Consider the following 18125-nt stretch of genomic DNA (forward strand, 5'->3'; position numbering starts at 1 on the left):
ACCCGGTTCCCCAGATTACGAGACTACCACTCTTAACCACTACACCACACTGGCTGAATACATATCTTTTTCAGGGTGAGGTTATTTCACATACATGTGGAAGTACAAGAGTTCACTGACTAGGCTAAGGTCAACGTCTTTTGGATACTCTTGCATCAGCATTTCGACACCATTGTAAATCAGTTGCTTGCAGGTTCACCAAAAAATGAAAAAAGGTCAGCTACACTCCTGTACACTATTGCTCTTCTGTCTAGGTTGACTTCAAGAGGATCAATGACAAAAGGGATAAATGAACTTACTCAAAACTTGTCTCTTGGATAAAGTACATCTAAGGTTTAGGGTGCTGCCCCATCATTGTTTTGGTTTTTTTGTACTCTGCCTTCTTTTGGCAGTTTTGTACTTTACATCCAGTAGAGTAAATTTAGCTTAAGTGGTGGATACAAACTGCAATCGCCAGCTGTAAATATTTGCATGTGCTCGATGAGATTTGCAGACTTTGGATTGCCTTGCTAACTTCATGAAATTGGTCTTGCGAATGTGTCCAAAAGTGAAGCATGAAAATGAATTCAAATTCTTCCATTTTCTGCAGAAGATTTTCAACCTGTCATGTCCTTTTTCAGTTGCATCACAGTAAATAAGACTGAGGGTTTCAACAATGTAAATATGACTTTTGCTAATAGCTGTAGTAGCTTTGGTGTGAGCCTCCCATCTTGTGTCTGATAAATGTTTAGGAACTTCTGATGCAAGAGTCAATAATTTTTTAGCACTTCCCATCTTTTTGTAGAAGCAGAGAAAAAACAATAATGCTCATTTATTGTGGTAAAAAACTTCACTGCATCCAGGCACAAGTCAACTTCAGTTCATCCAGCTAGATTTAGGGAATGTGCAGCTCATGGAATAAAATTTGCAAACTTGTTCCTTTCCATAATTTTTTGGTGAATGACATTTTACTTTCCAGCCATATTGTCTGGATTGTCATATGATTGTCCTCCACATTTGCTGAAATTTATTTCAAGAACTTCAGAATCATCTCAGCCATACTTTCACCGGTGTGATTTTTCAGTTCAAAAAACCTCAGAAAACATTTGACTGGTAACCAATTACTAGGAGAAACATATCTAACAATGACAGTAAGTTGATCAACATGGGGAAGCATCAGGGGATGAATCAACTGATAAACTAAAATAACCTGCCTGCCTGATGTTGTTCAGTATAACTCGAAATCTATTAGCCATCAACTCACATATGGTTTTGGATAGGTACAATGACTGACTAGAGTCTTTACCTCCATGCTGATTTATGTGAGCACACAGGAAGGGATCAAATTTGGCAATTGATTCAAACAATCACAGAAAGTTATCATTGTTTGGTGAAGCAAATGTTTCATTATCTCTGCTAAATGCCAAGTCATTTTCTGCTGAGAGGGAAATCACTGCAACAACATGCTCTAAAGTACGTGCCTCCGGTAATCCTACTCTGATCTGCACTTTGAGTTTTGATGTGAGTGTTTGACTATGCTTTCTTGTTAAGTATGTTAGCATGGAGTTTCTACAATTTTATAGTTTGCATGAATTTGAGCAAGATAAGTGTGATGCCAATCATCAAATTCAGTACAAGGTAAAGCTGTAGTTGAGGTAGTTTGGTTAGGGAAAAGTGTGCACACAAAACCGTAGATTTTCTGGGAGAATGCACTAGCCACTCTTGAGGATAGGTTTCTCCATTTACTTTGGTGGAATAGAATAAATTCTTAGAGCAGAACTGGGCTTGGTTCTTGTATGTTTGCTTCAAATTGGTAAAAGGGCTGCCTCAGTGTTGATATTACACTAGACCTTTATCAATCCAGAACAATACTTCCTTGTTATTCAATGTGGTCCATAAACCTACATCATTATTTTTGAAAATCACTAGTGGCATGAACAGTTGGTATTTTTATGTCTGCAATGTTAGTGTTTTCACTGAAATAATTTGTTTTGTTTCCAATTCTTTAAGATGCTTTAATGAGCTTGAACTGCTTATTTGGGGGGGGGGGCATAATTATCTCATGGCTTGTTCCTTCAGCACCTTGTGTTAATTCTTTGGCTGTAGGTCCTGTCACTTCCTTGTCACTTTGTCCAGAAGTATCGGTATTTGTAATGGTAGTTACTGACAACAGTTCTCGAAGTTCTTGGAAGGTTGCGTTCTGTATATAAACTGGTTGTTCTTCAGACTGCTGTGTAGTCTACTTGATATTCTTCTCTTTGTAAAAACAATTGTTCTGAATGTGAGGGATTATGTCGGGATGTTTCTGCCTGCTGTATAAAATCATATGACATGATTGGCTTTAAACATTTGAGTATTTCCTTCTTTTCGTCACTTTTCATTTACTACAACCACTTTCATATTGCTTACTCATTATCATTTTCACAGAAAGTCAAAATTATTGTGATCCACAATCATATAAAAGAATCCTCACTTGTTCTTAGAATGCATGCTATATCGATAGACAGTGATCTGAACACTTGTACAGTCATACCTCATGTTACGTCTGCTTCATGTTACGTTCTTTCAGGTTACATCCCGCGGTGACCTGGAAGTACCGGAAAGGGCTACTTCTGGGTTTCGCCGCTTGCACATACACAGAAGCGGCAAATTGCAACCCGCACATGAGCAGATGCACCACTGTGGGTTGCATTCTTTTCATGTTGTGAATGGGCCTCCGGAATGGATCCCGTTCGCAACCAGAGGTACCATTGTATTGCTTCATTGCTGACTTTAACATTTGATTCTGAGTAGCTTTAAAGCCTCCATAAATTTTACTAAACAGTAAGTACTCACTTGTGTAACTGTTATACAGTTGCATAACTGTATATACAGACTCATATGGCACATGTTTAATGTTACTAAGCAACTGCACCTAGATAGTAAAAAAATGCCTGTTTTATTAAAATAAAAAATGGCAAGAGGCCAAGGTCCTCCTAGATTATGAGTCCCTGGGCTGCAGCCTACTCAGCTCATTCGTAAATTCAGCACTGATTATAAAAGATTTGACTGATTTGTTTAAGGAAGTTTGTATTTATCCCTTCCACTGTGGTCACAGTGTTCAGGGCTTGTTCCAATATAAAATTTCAAATCATGGAACCAGACAAAATATTCCTACGCATACACACATGTGCATGACAGTAGCCCAATACACTTTCATTTTTATTTCTTTATTTCTGGCCTTAAAAGCCACTTTGGGAGGATTAACTTTGAGATTGGACAATTATCCATGGCCTGTGTAACCTTCCAGTTCAATTACTGCAATGCATTATATGTGCCTTTGAAAATAGTCTGGAATTTTCAGCTGGCCCACAGTAGAGCAGCAGTATTATTATTGCTGGCTGATAGGTATCAGTACATCACTCTAGTCCTTTGTGATCTGTACTGGCTTCCAGTCCACTTCCAGGCCCATTTCAAAGTACTGGTATTAATATTTTATATTGTTATCAGGCATGTGCCGTCACTGTACTTCTATAAAACATTTTTGTTTAAACAAGCCTATGCAGGTTTCTAGAATACTCATATATTTCTAGTTTATTGCTGGTTTTAATTTTTTGAAAGTTTAAAATAGTAGTTTAAATCATTTCTGCCAATAACTTGATCATTTTATTCTTTTTATAAACCACTTCATAATCAAGCAGTATTTATTTATTTTTTGGAAATAAATAAAATAAATAAAAATATACCTGTAAATAGCTTGGGGCCAGGATGCATGAAGGATTGCCTATCTGCTTACCAGGGCTGTAAGATGTGCATCAGAGACTCTCCAGCCTAATAAGGTGATGGGAGGCTGTTTGGTGAGAGGGCCTTTTGGGGTGGGGCACCCTGGGTATGGAATGCTTTCTCCAAACAAGTTTCCCTGGCATGTACAGTAGGATTTTTTTTATGCTAGGTGAATACCTTGTTTTCATGAGTGTTTTTGGTTTGTAGAACTATCTCCAGTCTGTCATAGGGTTTCAACACTTAAAAAAAAAAATCTTATTTACCTTCATATGGTTTTGTAGTGCTGCAGTGTTTGTATTGATTTCATGTAGTTGATTGTTACGTTTGATTTCTTTTTATTATAAATTGTGAACTGCCCAGACTATAGGGTTGAGTGGATGATATCATGGGCAAGGGAAGATTAAGTATACCTGCCTGTTGTTAGAAAAAATGGCAACTGTGGCACTTGTATGTAACATGTACTTTACTGAAAATGTGCCTTTTGGACCTAAACGGAGAAGAAAGAAGGCATGTACTTGGAGCTCACTGTGAGTGTAGTTTTTCATGCATGTTTCTCATTTTTTTAATTATTCTGTCCTACTGAAAATGAGATACAGTGCCTTCTTGGTGATGGTACTGAGGTTTTTAGAAGGCTTACCTGAGTTCCTTGGCTTTTATACTGAAATTTTGGAAACATTTTATTCAAACACATCTTTATATTTAAGGAAGAATTAACATAGCAGTAAGGCACTCATTCCACCAGTACAAGCTTGTCAGCTTGATAGTCAAAACAACCCCCTCTCCTCTTCCTACATGCTGTTCTGGATCTTCCCCAGAGCCAATTTCAGGGGGAGAAGATGGGAGAACCCTATTGCACTAGCAGAACTTGTCAGCTGAAAGTTCGTCTCAGTTCTGCTGTTTGTAAATTTTGTATTAAAAATCTACAGATTTAAAGTGCTATGTTTTAGTGTGCTTTTCATAAACAACCAGAGAAATCACTGAGTAGAAGAGGACAAAAATAATGGTAACAATTAATAATGATAGTGAGCTGTCCACTTACTACTTGGCTCCTGGGTGAAAGTTCACATGCTGGACCTCCCTACACAGGGTGAAGGAATTGTGGGCGGATAAATGATTTGGCCGCAATAAAACAGGCTAACCCTTGGTTTTTCTAGCACATCTTTATGTACCTATGCAGGAGGAATAGGCACTCTTTACTTGCTTATTTATTGTTGAAAATATTTATATCCCAGCTCTCTAAAGACTGAGTTTGCTTACAGAAAACTAAAACAAATTGGTCACAATACAAACAATTTAAAACAAGAATAAATAATTTAATTTATTAAATCAACAGCCAGAAGCCTTTCATTTCAGAAATGGAAGGTGATGTTCTTCCATACTGAAAGGATAGCAGCGTGTTGATCTAGCAATTTTCAGCTAGCTTTTGATGTGTTAAGATCACCTTAACATTTCATTTTCCTGTGGTTTAAGGATTCCTGCAACAGTGGTCCTATGTGAGAAATTCTTCACAGCATCTAAGTAGTGATGACAATGAGGCTTAAATTGCCACCAGGCTCAGTATCAAATTTTCAAGTATGAACTAGAATTCCTGTCCAAAACAAATGATGGGGAAATAAATTCTTTAGCGCTTGCTGATTTTCAGTGTGGCTTCTATAAAAGGTTGCACCGTGGTATAACTGACATATAGAAGCTGTTGCTTAGCATAATTGTAAATAGAAAGTTTGATGTGATTATTTGCTTCCCACACAAATTTATATTAGCTAATATTCCTTAATGAAATTAATGTCAGTTTTGGTCGGCCAGGCGTTGAATGCTACTGCCAACATGACAGTGGTGCTGCAGTAATCCAGCTTCAGTTTCTGATCAATGAGGTTGGTAAGCTTGTGATACAAACAATTTTTTAAGATATAATTTTATTTATAGCTTTCATTTATACACATTTCAGTAGCTTAACAATAGTTGTAACATTTCAAACCTCGACTTCCTTCCTCCTCTTTCTGCTGTTCCTTAAATTAATTTTTATCATCTCCTGCATATTCTAAATTAACTTAACCTTTTCTTTTATTTATCTATTTTGATTATATATTCTTTTGAAACTGCAGGTTATTACAATAATCCTGCAAATGTCTTTATCTGTTTACAATTTGTTTGTAAATATTCAATAAACCATTTCCATTCTTTTATAAAGAGTTTGTTATCTTGATTTCTTACTCTTCTGGTAAGTTTCGCCATTTCTGCATAGTCCATAAGTTTTTGTATCCATTCTCTCATCGAAGCTGCTGCTTCTTTCCATTTTTGGGCATGATACGTACAATTTTGCGTGTATTAAAAGTAGAAGGCAATCTGTTCAGTGCAAATGGTTGCGACTAAATTGACTGGAATGATGAGTTGTCAGATTACCTGGACAATAAAAATTGAAAAATTAAAATTAAAAAACTTAATTAAGAAAATTAAGAACTTATTTATGCTAATTACTGCATTCAAATTTAATGACAAACCATTTTTTTGCTGTTATGTGTGCAAACAGCCTTGGGCTTGCATTCTTCTCCCGTTTTTTTGAGCACAAGTTGAAGATGATTGAAAGCTCCCATTCCCATTTTTGGGCAATTTACCATTTGCTGGTTTGTCCAGCACTGACTCTCGGTACTGATACAGTCAAATTGATATAATGGAGCAAAGACTAACAGATTTTTTTTTTACCTAGCTTTAATGACAATAATGTATAAATTGTCATTTTCTGCTGCAAAACTGAGCAATGATATTTTAAATGTGTTTGAATGAAACTTGACTGACTCTTGAGAAGCAGTTCTAATCCCTTTAAAAATATTGAAAGCACCATAATTCCAAAATATTTACAGATTCCCTTGACAAAGCTTTCCATTTTCTTTTAAGGGAGCCCTTGTGAGTGCCTTGGCTGATGATACATTACATTTATGGAATTTGCGTCAGAAGAGGCCTGCTATACTGCACTCCCTAAAATTTAACAGAGAAAGGTAAGAATTATTTGTTGTTGTAATATTTTACAATGTACGTCAACTTTAGCTCATTTTCACACAATAGGGTGGAGGCAGCAAATGCTTTCAGTCCTGCGTGCCCTAACCATACTCTAGCCTGCTACTTCTTCATGAGCAATTTACTTGCAAATCACTTCTTCTATTGTCTTGGAGGATGTGGGGACTCTGTAAGAACTAAGAAGATAAGTGATGGTGATGGTACATTTGCTTGCTTACTGTTACATAGCAAGCAGGTGCCAGCCCAGCTGGGAAGTGGGAGGGGGAAAAGGAGTAGCAAAATGGGCATTGGACTTTTCTTTCTTTCTTGTTCTTTCTATATTTTTGTATTCTCTTGCTTCTCTGCCTCTTAGAATTCAACTTCAGTAGCAGAAACGAAGAAGCATTTTTAGGCCCCATTCTTAAAAATGTATCTCAAATACCTAGCAGTGGGTCAGCTTTTGCTATCTAGATCTATGTCTGACCAACATAAATACACAAACAGGAGAGTCCTTGTTCTCATCTGTGAAGTGTTGGCTGGGGTAGGGTTGGAGATACTGTTTTCTCTTCTGTCTCCAGTGCCTCCCACCTAATTATCATCCCTCCCACCAGAGGAGGGCTTCTACTCTTGAGGTTCTCCTGACACTGTTCATCTGTCTCCCATCTTTGCAGCCACACTTTTCCTACCCTTAATGTTGTTCACCTATTTAAATCTGACTAAAAGACAAGAGAAATAAGTCTTCGTAGGGCTGGGGCTGTTGATTACTCTCTTCGGTTTCCCCCTTCCCTGTTAGCAACTCAGCTACTGGCTTGCCTTTGGTTCAATACTTATTCTTTTTTAATAAAAATGGACATCTCATATCATTCTTTATGTCCATATGAAAAAAGGATTCCATTCTAGGCAATCCTTGAAATACTGTGTCAGTGTTTGTAGAAAAGCAAAAAAAAAGAAGGAAAGGGTTCTGACCTCCCTTTATCTTCTCAGTCTCCTTGTCGGCACAAAAAGAGTCCACGGGAATATCCTTGCAGAGTTTTATTAAAAGTCTTTGTGCAAAACACGACTGAATACCACGACTGAAACACACCAGCACCAACCAACCCAAACACCAGCCAACAGCCCAAACTAACATTTCTCACTATATATACACAACCTGCTGCAAGCCGCTGAGTCATGCTGACCCAGCTTTATTCGCATTAAAGAAACAGCGGCCATTTTAGCCGTGACATACTGGTCAGTCCACTAAGAAACAGATAGGGTGTATCTGTGTGTATGCTCACAAATCAGCCTTTTGTAGAAATCAGAGGCAACATGCTGCTTCAAGTAGCAAAATGTCTTGGACCAGTTGGGCAAGCACAAATATATATATATATAATTTGTTTTTGTGAAGGATGGAAGCTTCCTAGAACAGACCTACACAGCATATGCTCTCTTCTAAGTCAAATGGAGCCAACTAACCCAGCAGATACTAAAGAAATTTCCTGTGTTTGCTTGCCTGTTTAGAATTGTTTAAAAGCCTGGGGAGAGAGGGCTAGTCAAATGCCTGGTACATGACAGTTCAGTTGAAATTTTTGTAGTAGCTCACAAGATAAGCATGCCAGTTGTGCTAAGTTTTTAATCCTTGTATCTATGAGGCAGTTAACATTTTTGTTGCTCAAGAAGTAGTATTCTAGTCCCACTACCACATTTTCCCAAGCTTGTGCAGAATCCATACACACCTATAAATACATAATGAAATAAATGTAGTCTTATCCTGTAGTGGATTTTTATGAATACACTTGGCTTATCTGTACATCTCCAAAATGTCAAGCTTACAATGGGAATTTCTTCATCCTCTTGCAAACTCATTCTCTAAGTGTGAATCTTTTATCTCCCAAATAGCTCCACCCACATACAAAGGACTTGAGAACCTCAACATTTGCAGAAGTAAAAATTAATAATAATGAGGCTCAATTATATGCCAGCACTGTGGGCCTTGGGGAACGTAATTGGATTTCATGTGCCTTGTTGGTGGCCAAAATACTGGAAAAAACATATGCCTCCCCCGCCCATTGCTCAGTAGTCAGAAGATTTACCTACTCCAGCAACATTAAAATGTTACCATCCATAGGTGGCATGAATACAATAAACACTCAGACATTTGGGATCCATATTTAGAATTGTTTGCATAAACAACATGCCCAGCTCTGCTGGAGCTTATACCCCCCACTTTTCTTCCACTCCCTTCTTCCTTTAAGTTTGGTCTGATTGTATTTACTTTAATTGTAAACAACAACAATAACCCTTAAAAACGCAGCTGTAACTGTTTTGCTGTCAGCAAACGTGACTGGCAGATGCAGTTCCTTTTATTTCCTTTTTTCAATACTAAAGTAGTAAGATTATTTGTCAGGTTCTGTTCACCTTTGGCAGGGACAACTGAAGGTTTTGCATTGATTGCAGAAGATAGGATCTTGTACAGTTGGTGCACCCACAAGGGCATGAATAACCAACTTAATCTCTGTCCTCTCAGCCTGATTTCACATATGTTGATTATAAAATTCACCAGAATGCTTTTTAGTCAGAGACTGTGGGCAGATTCAATCATCTAGAGGTAGAGAGGAACAGAGATGGTGTTTGTGGTTGTGTTCTGGTTCCACACAGTCCAAACTGGTTGTAATAATTTAGGAAAGATGGTGAGCTCTTTCAGTGCCTAGAGATCTTCTTGGTTAGGAACACAGTCCACCCAGATCTAGGGTGATTGTGACTCTTCCGGCAATAGAAAGAAGGGGCCTAGAATGTTAAGGCTACAACAATAGTGTTGTTGTTGTTGTTTAGTCAACTTAGTCGTAATCGACTCTCCATAACCCCATGAATCAGAGCATGCCTTGGAAACTATCACTTTCTTCTCGAAGCTTCTCCTTTTTTATGTCTGTGGAGTTTTCTTGGCAAAATACTGGTTTGCCAGTTCCTTCTCGAGGTGGATCACATTTAGTCTAAAGTCTCAGCTATGACCTGTCCATCTTGGGTGGCCCTGCACGGCATAGCTCATAGCTTCTTGGAGTTATTCAAGCCCCTTCACCATGACAAGGCAGTGATCCATGAAGGGGTAACAATAGTGTAGTGGTTACCTTTCTGGCGTATACTGTAGAACTTGAAGATATTGCATTCATTAGGTAACATGTAAGGGTTTGTGAAGGGATGCCTGTGTTTCTGCAGTTATACTTGGATCAGGGGTTGCCTCCAAACACCCTGAAGTGGATAGTCGTAGTATTATGCTCGGCTCTGTCTTGTCCTGCTCGAGCATCCCTGGATTGCCACTCCTTCATTGAGTTCTTCTTACAGGGGAAGGCTTTGCTTAAGCCATCTCCAGTTCATTGCTATCCCACCTGGGGTCTTCATTAAGTTCCTGATGAAAGCACCCTTTGAACACATGTGCACAGTGCCTCTGAAGTGGTTGAGCTGAAAGGTGCTGTTTTCTGGTGTCAGTAACATCAGTCCTTGGGGGATCTGAGCTTGTGGGCACCCTCAGCGCTTATGGAATTGTGTATCTTTCTTGAGGACTCAGTGGTGCTTTGCATGGCTCAGCATATATGTCCAAGGTAAATTCACTTATTTCCCATAGAGCTGGTGCTGTCTGGAGCTCACACTTCCCAAGGAACATAAGTGGCACTCCCTGGATATCGGCTGGGCCTTATACAAATAGCTTAAGCATACAAGAGACTTTAGTCAATAGATTACCCGCTTGTTTCTGTCCAGCCCAATACAATGGGAAATAAGGTTTTGTTGGCTATGTAGTTATCATGGATTAAGGTGTATCTCTGAGTGTTATGATGTTTCTTCTGCTGCTGTGCCTGGTGGGGTTGCTGCCAATTATACAAAAAAGTGCTTCTTCCTCTTCTGCCTTTGGGTCTAATGTTCGGTTGTGGGACATTCAGTTGTGGGACATTTGCAGAGCAGCCACAAGCTAAAAATGTGTATACATCTGCTGAAGAATCTTTTGACTGGTGTGTATTGTAACACATAGTTTGTAAGTAGTTTCCAGGCTACAGCATACCTACCTGACTGGAGATTGCTTTGGTATATTCCTCCTCCACTGCAAAAATATGGACTTACTGTGAGAAGTTCATTTTCAGCTGGGAATGGAAGGGATCTGAGCCACCCTGTGATTGGTGTCACTGCAGTGGGGAGAAGTGCTGTTGCCAGTACAATACAATGCAGTCACTTGCAAGACAGGGAGCCCCAAGGGCTATTCTTCACCCCTTATGGTTTTGTTTGTTTCTATTGCTACAGTGGTACCTCGGGATACAGACCCTTCAGGTTACAGGCGCTTCAGGTTACAGACTCCACTAACCCAGAAATAGTACCTCGGGTTAAGAACCTTGCTTCAGGATGAGAACAGAAATTGTGCGGCGTCACAGCGGCTCCATTAGCTAAAGTGGTATCTCAGGTTAAGAACAGTTTCAGGTTAAGAACAGACCTCCAGAACGAATTAAGTTGTTAACCCGAGGTACCACTGTACTTTGTTCTGTTTTTATTGTTGCCTTGTTGTTCTTGGGGTGCTATTCTGTTAGCTTCGGCACTTACAAACCAAGCCCACTCAGACTAAATGCCGGCAGTTTTTATAATCTTGCCTGCCTAGTGTAGAAAGGGGGGGAGGACAGCCCATCCAAGGGCCTCCTTTATCCCTTGCAGAAAATGAATTTGTCATGGTAAACCAATATTCTACACTAGTAACATAGATAAATGTAACACTTGATTACTAGCAATTTAGGAAGTGTGGCAAACCAATTTACAAGAAGAGCTAAAATTTTAGGATGAAAAGTCTACCAAACAGACGCCTAAACATTTTTCCTTGAGAGAAGCCTTGTTTTTTCATGTCACTAAGAAAGGATAAGATTAGAGGCTTCTGTTGACTCTTTGCTTTTTTCTCTGTCGAACAGAGCATGGAACGTATTGCCAAAATTAAGCAGTGTGGCAACTTCATTCTCTTAACTCAGAGATTATGTTTTCCTTCCTAACGAAGAATGTGAGAATATCCTTTAATTTAGTTTCTTCTGAACACTTTAATGTCCTGAAGAATTAGCTAAATAGTGCAACTTTTGTTATACTTTTAGTACTCTAATGAAACGTTAGTGAACTGATATGAAGGAAGAATGCTGAAGAAAAAGGTGCAATTGTGACCTAGTTTACAGTATTTTCCATTAACTAACACTGTACATGGATTTTTAAAAAGATGCATCATAAATGCTTTATGCATTTTTAATAAATCAATTAAAATACTCTTTACTACGTACCAGGCACTTCCATAAGTTATTAACATAATGGCTTAATGTTAAATTTAAAACATTAAGTGCAAGCTCTTGTCTATATTAAAGTGCATTCAATAAAATAATGCTTCATGTTCCAAACTAGCCTTTTCCCTCTTAAATGTAACTCTTGGAGTCTGGTTAGTTTTCTGGTGTGTCCATTCAGAAATCTCACTAAACCATAGTTTTCACTATTTGTTTCCATGAGGCTGCGTCTCTGTTGAATTTCTAGATAAGGGGCTCAAGAGATGGTGCCATTTCAGTGCTGGGTGGATACAAATTGTCCATTTAGTCCAGTTTAAGGCCTGAAAAGGAAATCCATGCTTACTGTAGTGGGTAATCTAAACAGGGAACTATTGGGAGTAGACCTTGTTGAATCTTTTGGAGCTCTGTTACCGTTTCATACCTTTGACAATTCAGTTCAATTTGTATTACAATAAGATAACAACATAACAAATAATAGAAGAAATAAAATAAAAAATCAATATGAATACTTTGTATGGATATACCAGACCATCTAAATAAATGTTCTGCAGACCACAGTTTGGGAACTTCTGGTCTAAGGCATAGCATCATAGATATATGCCAGATGTCCAGAGGGAGAAAATTCCACAAAATAGATGTAGCAATGCCCAAACATAAGGCATAGCCTTGCACCCTTGTTCCATTGTCGCCTTTCAAGAAATTCTCGAACTTCCTAAAGATGCGATGCCGTGTCATTTCTTCCAAAAGAAGTCTTAATTTCTAAAGTACATTGTTTATGAACAGGGTGACTCTTTTGTCTTTCACCATTTTACTTTATGCTTAAATTCTGTAAAACCCGTATCTCTTTGATGTTTTCACATATTCTTTCCTATCTGCCTGGCCAATAGTAGATAATTTGTCTAGGCATACCTAGACAAAAAGCGTAATGTGTTTCTGTTTTTTCTGTTGTCTTGAATCCCTGGGTGGCTAGTCTTCCAGATAGCATTGAATGTACTGGAACAAAATACATATTAAGAAATCATAGGATGGTTAATCTCCTAATTTCATCAGGCCCTTGCATAGTCACCCCAGCAGCATTTATTGTGGGGAGCACATAAATGGTGGTTGTAGAACATTTGGACTGTGCAAACCTTTAAGTGACACAACAAGGTGAATGCCTGCATTTTGGTTATAGAACTAAAGCAGATTTGTTTGTCAATACCTTTTACATTGTTGCTACCTAGAAGCTGGCAATATTGCTCTGTGCAAAGCAGCTGTGTGGAAAAAGTAATGTTTTGACTTGTACAGCTATGGACACAACTACACATTTCTGAGCCATTGCAGTTGCATGAATCACCAATGGGAAGGAGCAGTAGTAAATGTGAATGTGCTGAAGCAGACATTGCAATCTCCATGGAATTGCATCCACAGGATTACTTGGGATACTTGTATAGCAGGATTCTGACATCCCAGCTGTATAATTTGTCTGGGAAAAGGGAAAGAGATATCTGTTTTCTCAGGTTTTCTTTCCTGTTTATATCTTGATTACTATGCTCCAGGAAGAGTCTGTGTCAAAATTAACAGATTTTAGCCATTTTATTTCAGCAGGCCTTGGGTAGCTTCGACCTTTATGGCCAGACTGTGTTGCCAAGTCCATCATGTGGCAGCTGTTTGGGAAAAGACCTGCCATATGTGTGGATCTCCTTCATAATCTTCCTCCTTACCTTTTTATTTACCATATTTCCAGGCCACCTGTCAAATAGAAAATTGCCCAAGGTGGCATACATCATTAAATAACCAGTTAAATAGCAAATAAAAACAAAAACAGTATGGCTGAAATAAATAGCTTGACACAGATATAAATTAGTACAACTCTTTTGGCAAATTAAAAACCTTGGATTAAAATAATGAATTAGGAAAAGAGTGAATTGGCTTTTCACTTGATGCATCAGTATTTGAGATTTTTACAATGAACTTCTTTTTGGGAACAGTGCAAGTTTGTTTAATTGTTACACACTATGCTAAGTTTTACAAATCATGATAAAGGTTTTGCTTAAGTAGCTTTGACAGTTTTATCAGAGGAGACATATGGCCTACAACTAGCAAAGGAAATCCTTTGCAAGTATCTGCAAATTGCCTCTCAAGTGACCTTCCTTAACTATTAAGACATTTATGTAAGTCATTATGCAAATTGTGCTTAGATTCAATAGGTGTTTAGCAGTGTTTACTTGGATTATGGCTCTGCTGTAGCATTTCTACTTTAGGTGTACTCTATTTTGTTAGTCTGGGCCATGTCCCGAAATACCAAGACAAGATCAAGCTTTTCTTCTGAAGATGATAAATAAACAATAGTAAACAGTATGTGAGTTCTACTTACTATTAAGCAGCCAATCTTAAACAACTCCCAATCTTAAACAGCCACCCAATCTTAAACAACTCCTAACCCACAATAATACTACAACCAGACTTAACACAGACACTGGCACCAGAGCCTGCAATAAACCCAGATGCCAACTTTGCTGCCACATACACCCGGACAACACCATTACTGGCCCCAACAACATCACACATACCATCTCGGGACTATTTAATTGCTCATCGTCTAACATTGTGTATGCCATCAAATGCCAACAGTGTCCTTCAGCTCTCTATATTGGACAAACAGGCCAAACCTTACGCCAAAGAATAAACGGACATAAATCTGACATCAAGAATCACAAAACAGAGAAACCAGTTAGGAGAACACTTCAATCTCCCAGGACATTCTATACAAGATCTCAAAGTAGCTGTTTTACTACAAAGGAATTTCAGAAACAGACTGGAAAGAGAAGCTGCTGAATTACAACTCATTACCAAACTTAAAACAATGGAAAAACCTGGGCTGAACAAAGACATTGGATTCTTATCTCACTATACATGACTAAACCATTTCTCACCTCCTCACCCCTTGCCTTCTCCTGTAAGACCTATTACAGTCGTTAAGAGTCGTCAACAGGCCCTCCCAGCTATCTGCCTATCTCCCATTCCCACCACCCTTCTGAGTAACACCCCTCCCCACCTTCTCACTATATAGAAGGATCTGGCAACTTCTGTTTCAGTGTATCTGAAGAAGTGTACATGCACACGAAAGCTCATACCAAGAACTAACTTAGTTGGTCTTTAAGGTGCTACTGGAAGGAATTTTTTTATTTTGACTATGGCAGACCAACACGGCTACCTATCTATTACTATTAAGCAATTTAGGATATTCTCCTGTGCCCCTGGATATTGTCTTCCTCCTTTTCTGCAGATGGACAAGGTCTACCAATGCAGGTCTCTTCAATGGGCCATGGGAACCTTCATGGCTATCACACCATCCATGCTATACTGGTAGGGAGCGAAAGGGTGTGTGTTGGTGGGGGGTTGAGAGAGATAATATCCTTCCCTGTATCCAAAGCCCTCCCCTCTCCCCACAACCTCTCCCCCCTAGAGGACCTCCAGCCCTAGAGCTTTCCCTAGTAAGGGTCTGGATTTGATGGTGGTTCTGCCATAGATTCTCACGTCCCTATAGCCAAAATAATGTCATTTTTTATGTACCCAGCTACAAAGTCTGTGATGCCCTTTATTGCAATTATAAATTACATTCTCTATAGAATGCTATTTGACAAAACTGCAGCTTTTAAGGAAGGAGAAAGTGAAGATCTTGGATAGTAGTTTGCTCTCAGTACTTGACAATAAATTAGAAAGATGTGAGAAATGTGGATCCGTGTGCCTTACAGATATCCTCTGACCTAAACCGAGAGTGGCTATGGATGAAATTACTGTTGCACAGCAGATCTTTGAAACAAATTCAGAATAGTGAGCACTTCAGATTTTTTTTAACGGAATGAGTCTATTCTACAAATATTCTCCATTATTGAAGTAAAATAAAGAGACTCTCTCTCTCGGCTAAGTGGTTGTCTTTTGCTCTGATTTTTTTGTGAGATCAGAAATGTCTTGTATACTCTTGCAGAATCATTCACCATGGATTTTCTAAGTTGTTTCATTTGTTATTTCTCATGTTTGTATAGGAACAGTTCTCCATTTCATCCCATTTTAAAGGCATAGAGACCTAGCATTCTATATCTGTTGCAGATGGGCAGCTAGTGTTCCCGTTGCCTGTGTTAACAGAACGACACATTCATGAAACTGTTTTGGAGATACGGTTAAGAACTAATGATCTGTTATTGAAAAGCAGAGACCTAAGTTAGAGAAAATTTGATTTACCTGGGTGTGAATTAAACAAGCTTTTGTGAGCATAAACTCTAGACATGAAGTTCAATAGCGTGCCTTCCTTGATATTTATCGTCAATTTTAGGGTTTAGATAAGGTGCATTTTTTAATTCAATTTTTTATGTTTTGTCTTTCAGGATAACATTTTGCCATATGCCGTTCCAGAGTAAATGGCTGTATGTGGGCACTGAAAGAGGAAATATACACATTGTAAATGTGGAGTCCTTCTCTCTCTCAGGCTATGTCATCATGTGGAATAAAGCCATTGAACTGTGAGTATGGTGTACTTGAAAATAAATGTAATTTATTTGGGTATCATTCTTTTTGGCAACTATATTCTCAATTGACACAACACACAAAATGTAGATGTGTTTCTTTTTTTGGTTGTGAAGCCCTGGTTTCTGACCTGTTATGTGTACAGTGGTACCTCGCAAGACGAAAAACGCGCAAGTTATCCGTTTTTTGAGTTGTTCCGCAAGACAAATTTCCCTATGGGCTTGCCTCGCAAGATGAAACGTCTTGCGAGTTCTTGCGAGTTTGTTTCCTTTTTCTAAAAGCCGCTAAGCCGCTAATAGCCGTGCTTCGCAAGACGAAAAAACCACAAGACGAAGAGACTCGCGGAACGGATTAATTTCGTCTTGCGAGGCACCACTGTATATGTATGATAACCCAGCATTAGTCATACTCAGTGCAAACAAACTGAAATAAAATGAATTTAAATAACGAAAAGCATTGGTGTCCATGGATCTACTCAGTGACTTAACTGGCTATCTCCCTATGTTGGCTAAAGTGGTAGAAATTTCCTTGGAAAATAATACTCCTACTGTTAGAATGTGTGGCACATTGCTATCCTATGGGTTTATTCAGAAATAGTATGTCTCTCTGCATTCATTGGATCATGCATGTGATCCATAGTGTAGCCAGCTGTAGGATTACAGCCTTAGTCATATGATGTGGAACACAGAGGAATTCGACGTAACACTATGGCAATCATTCCATCACCTTTTTAGCTTGCCAGATGGAAAGAGCCACTCTGTCCTCCCTACACCTGCTGTTCAGGGTGGAAGGAGGTCTCATGCCCCCCAAGCCAGTTTGGGGTGGTGCGGGAAAAGGAGAGGAGGAAGACCCATTGAACTGGTGGAAGTCCTTGTGCAAGCTTCTGCTAGCAGGACTTGTTAGTTGAACCCTGGCCAGGATCCTAGTTTCAGCATGCCAGCAAAGTAATATTTTAAACATTTGGTATGTTATTTAGATAAAAATATATTCAGTACATAATGGAATCCCTTGAAGTTTTTTTTTTTTTTTTAAAAAAAGCACTGATAGTGTTTGAAGCACACACACATACACAGTATATATTTGTTGAGTGTCTCAGAAATTATGCAGATTGGTTTCCCTTGAATATATTAACTGGAAGGGATCTACCCATACCCCTCCAGCTCCATTATTCTCATTCTTTTGATATTTAGTGAAGTATGATTGTAATTTGGTATACTGGTTTGCTGTTCTTATTTTATACTGCAACTCTGTATTATTAGTTTTACTTTTTTCTGTTATTGTTTTTTTGTGAGTGCATGCGTTTGTGTGCAACAGTAAAATTCAATCTAGTTTAAAGGGAGAGAGTATAGAACAGGCTGCATTTTATGATTAAGCATAGTTTCTCAAACTTCTCTTCCACTTTAGTTTCATATATGATAATAAATATCTCCTGAGTTTGACTCACATTTGTTTCATGTTTCCTTACTTATTTTTAATAAACTCCATATACCACTTGATTGCATACAACTGCTAAGTGCTTTACAAAAATATAAAATAAAAGGTTAAATTTATTGATAAAAACACTTTAGAACAAGTATTTAAAAATATTCAAAAGATAAAGTAAACAGTCACTAAAAAGAA

The 18125-nt window shown here is 38.4% G+C and overlaps 1 protein-coding gene across 5 annotated transcripts in view; it reads left to right on the top strand.

The window, feature by feature from the left end:
- Nucleotides 1–18125, top strand: part of STXBP5 (syntaxin binding protein 5) — a 122738-nt gene that overhangs the window by 21773 nt on the left and 82840 nt on the right. For all 5 annotated transcript variants that reach the window (XM_083496259.1, XM_083496261.1, XM_083496260.1 and 2 more), the window contains exons 3-5: nucleotides 5531–5612; nucleotides 6634–6734; nucleotides 16367–16501. In XM_083496259.1, coding sequence (XP_083352385.1) covers nucleotides 5531–5612; nucleotides 6634–6734; nucleotides 16367–16501 — 318 coding nt within the window. The remainder of the gene's footprint in view (nucleotides 1–5530; nucleotides 5613–6633; nucleotides 6735–16366; nucleotides 16502–18125) is intronic.

The sequence above is a fragment of the Podarcis liolepis genome (assembly GCF_965112155.1).
Source record: "Podarcis liolepis genome assembly, chromosome: 3".
Classification (NCBI taxonomy): domain Eukaryota; kingdom Metazoa; phylum Chordata; class Lepidosauria; order Squamata; family Lacertidae; genus Podarcis; species Podarcis liolepis.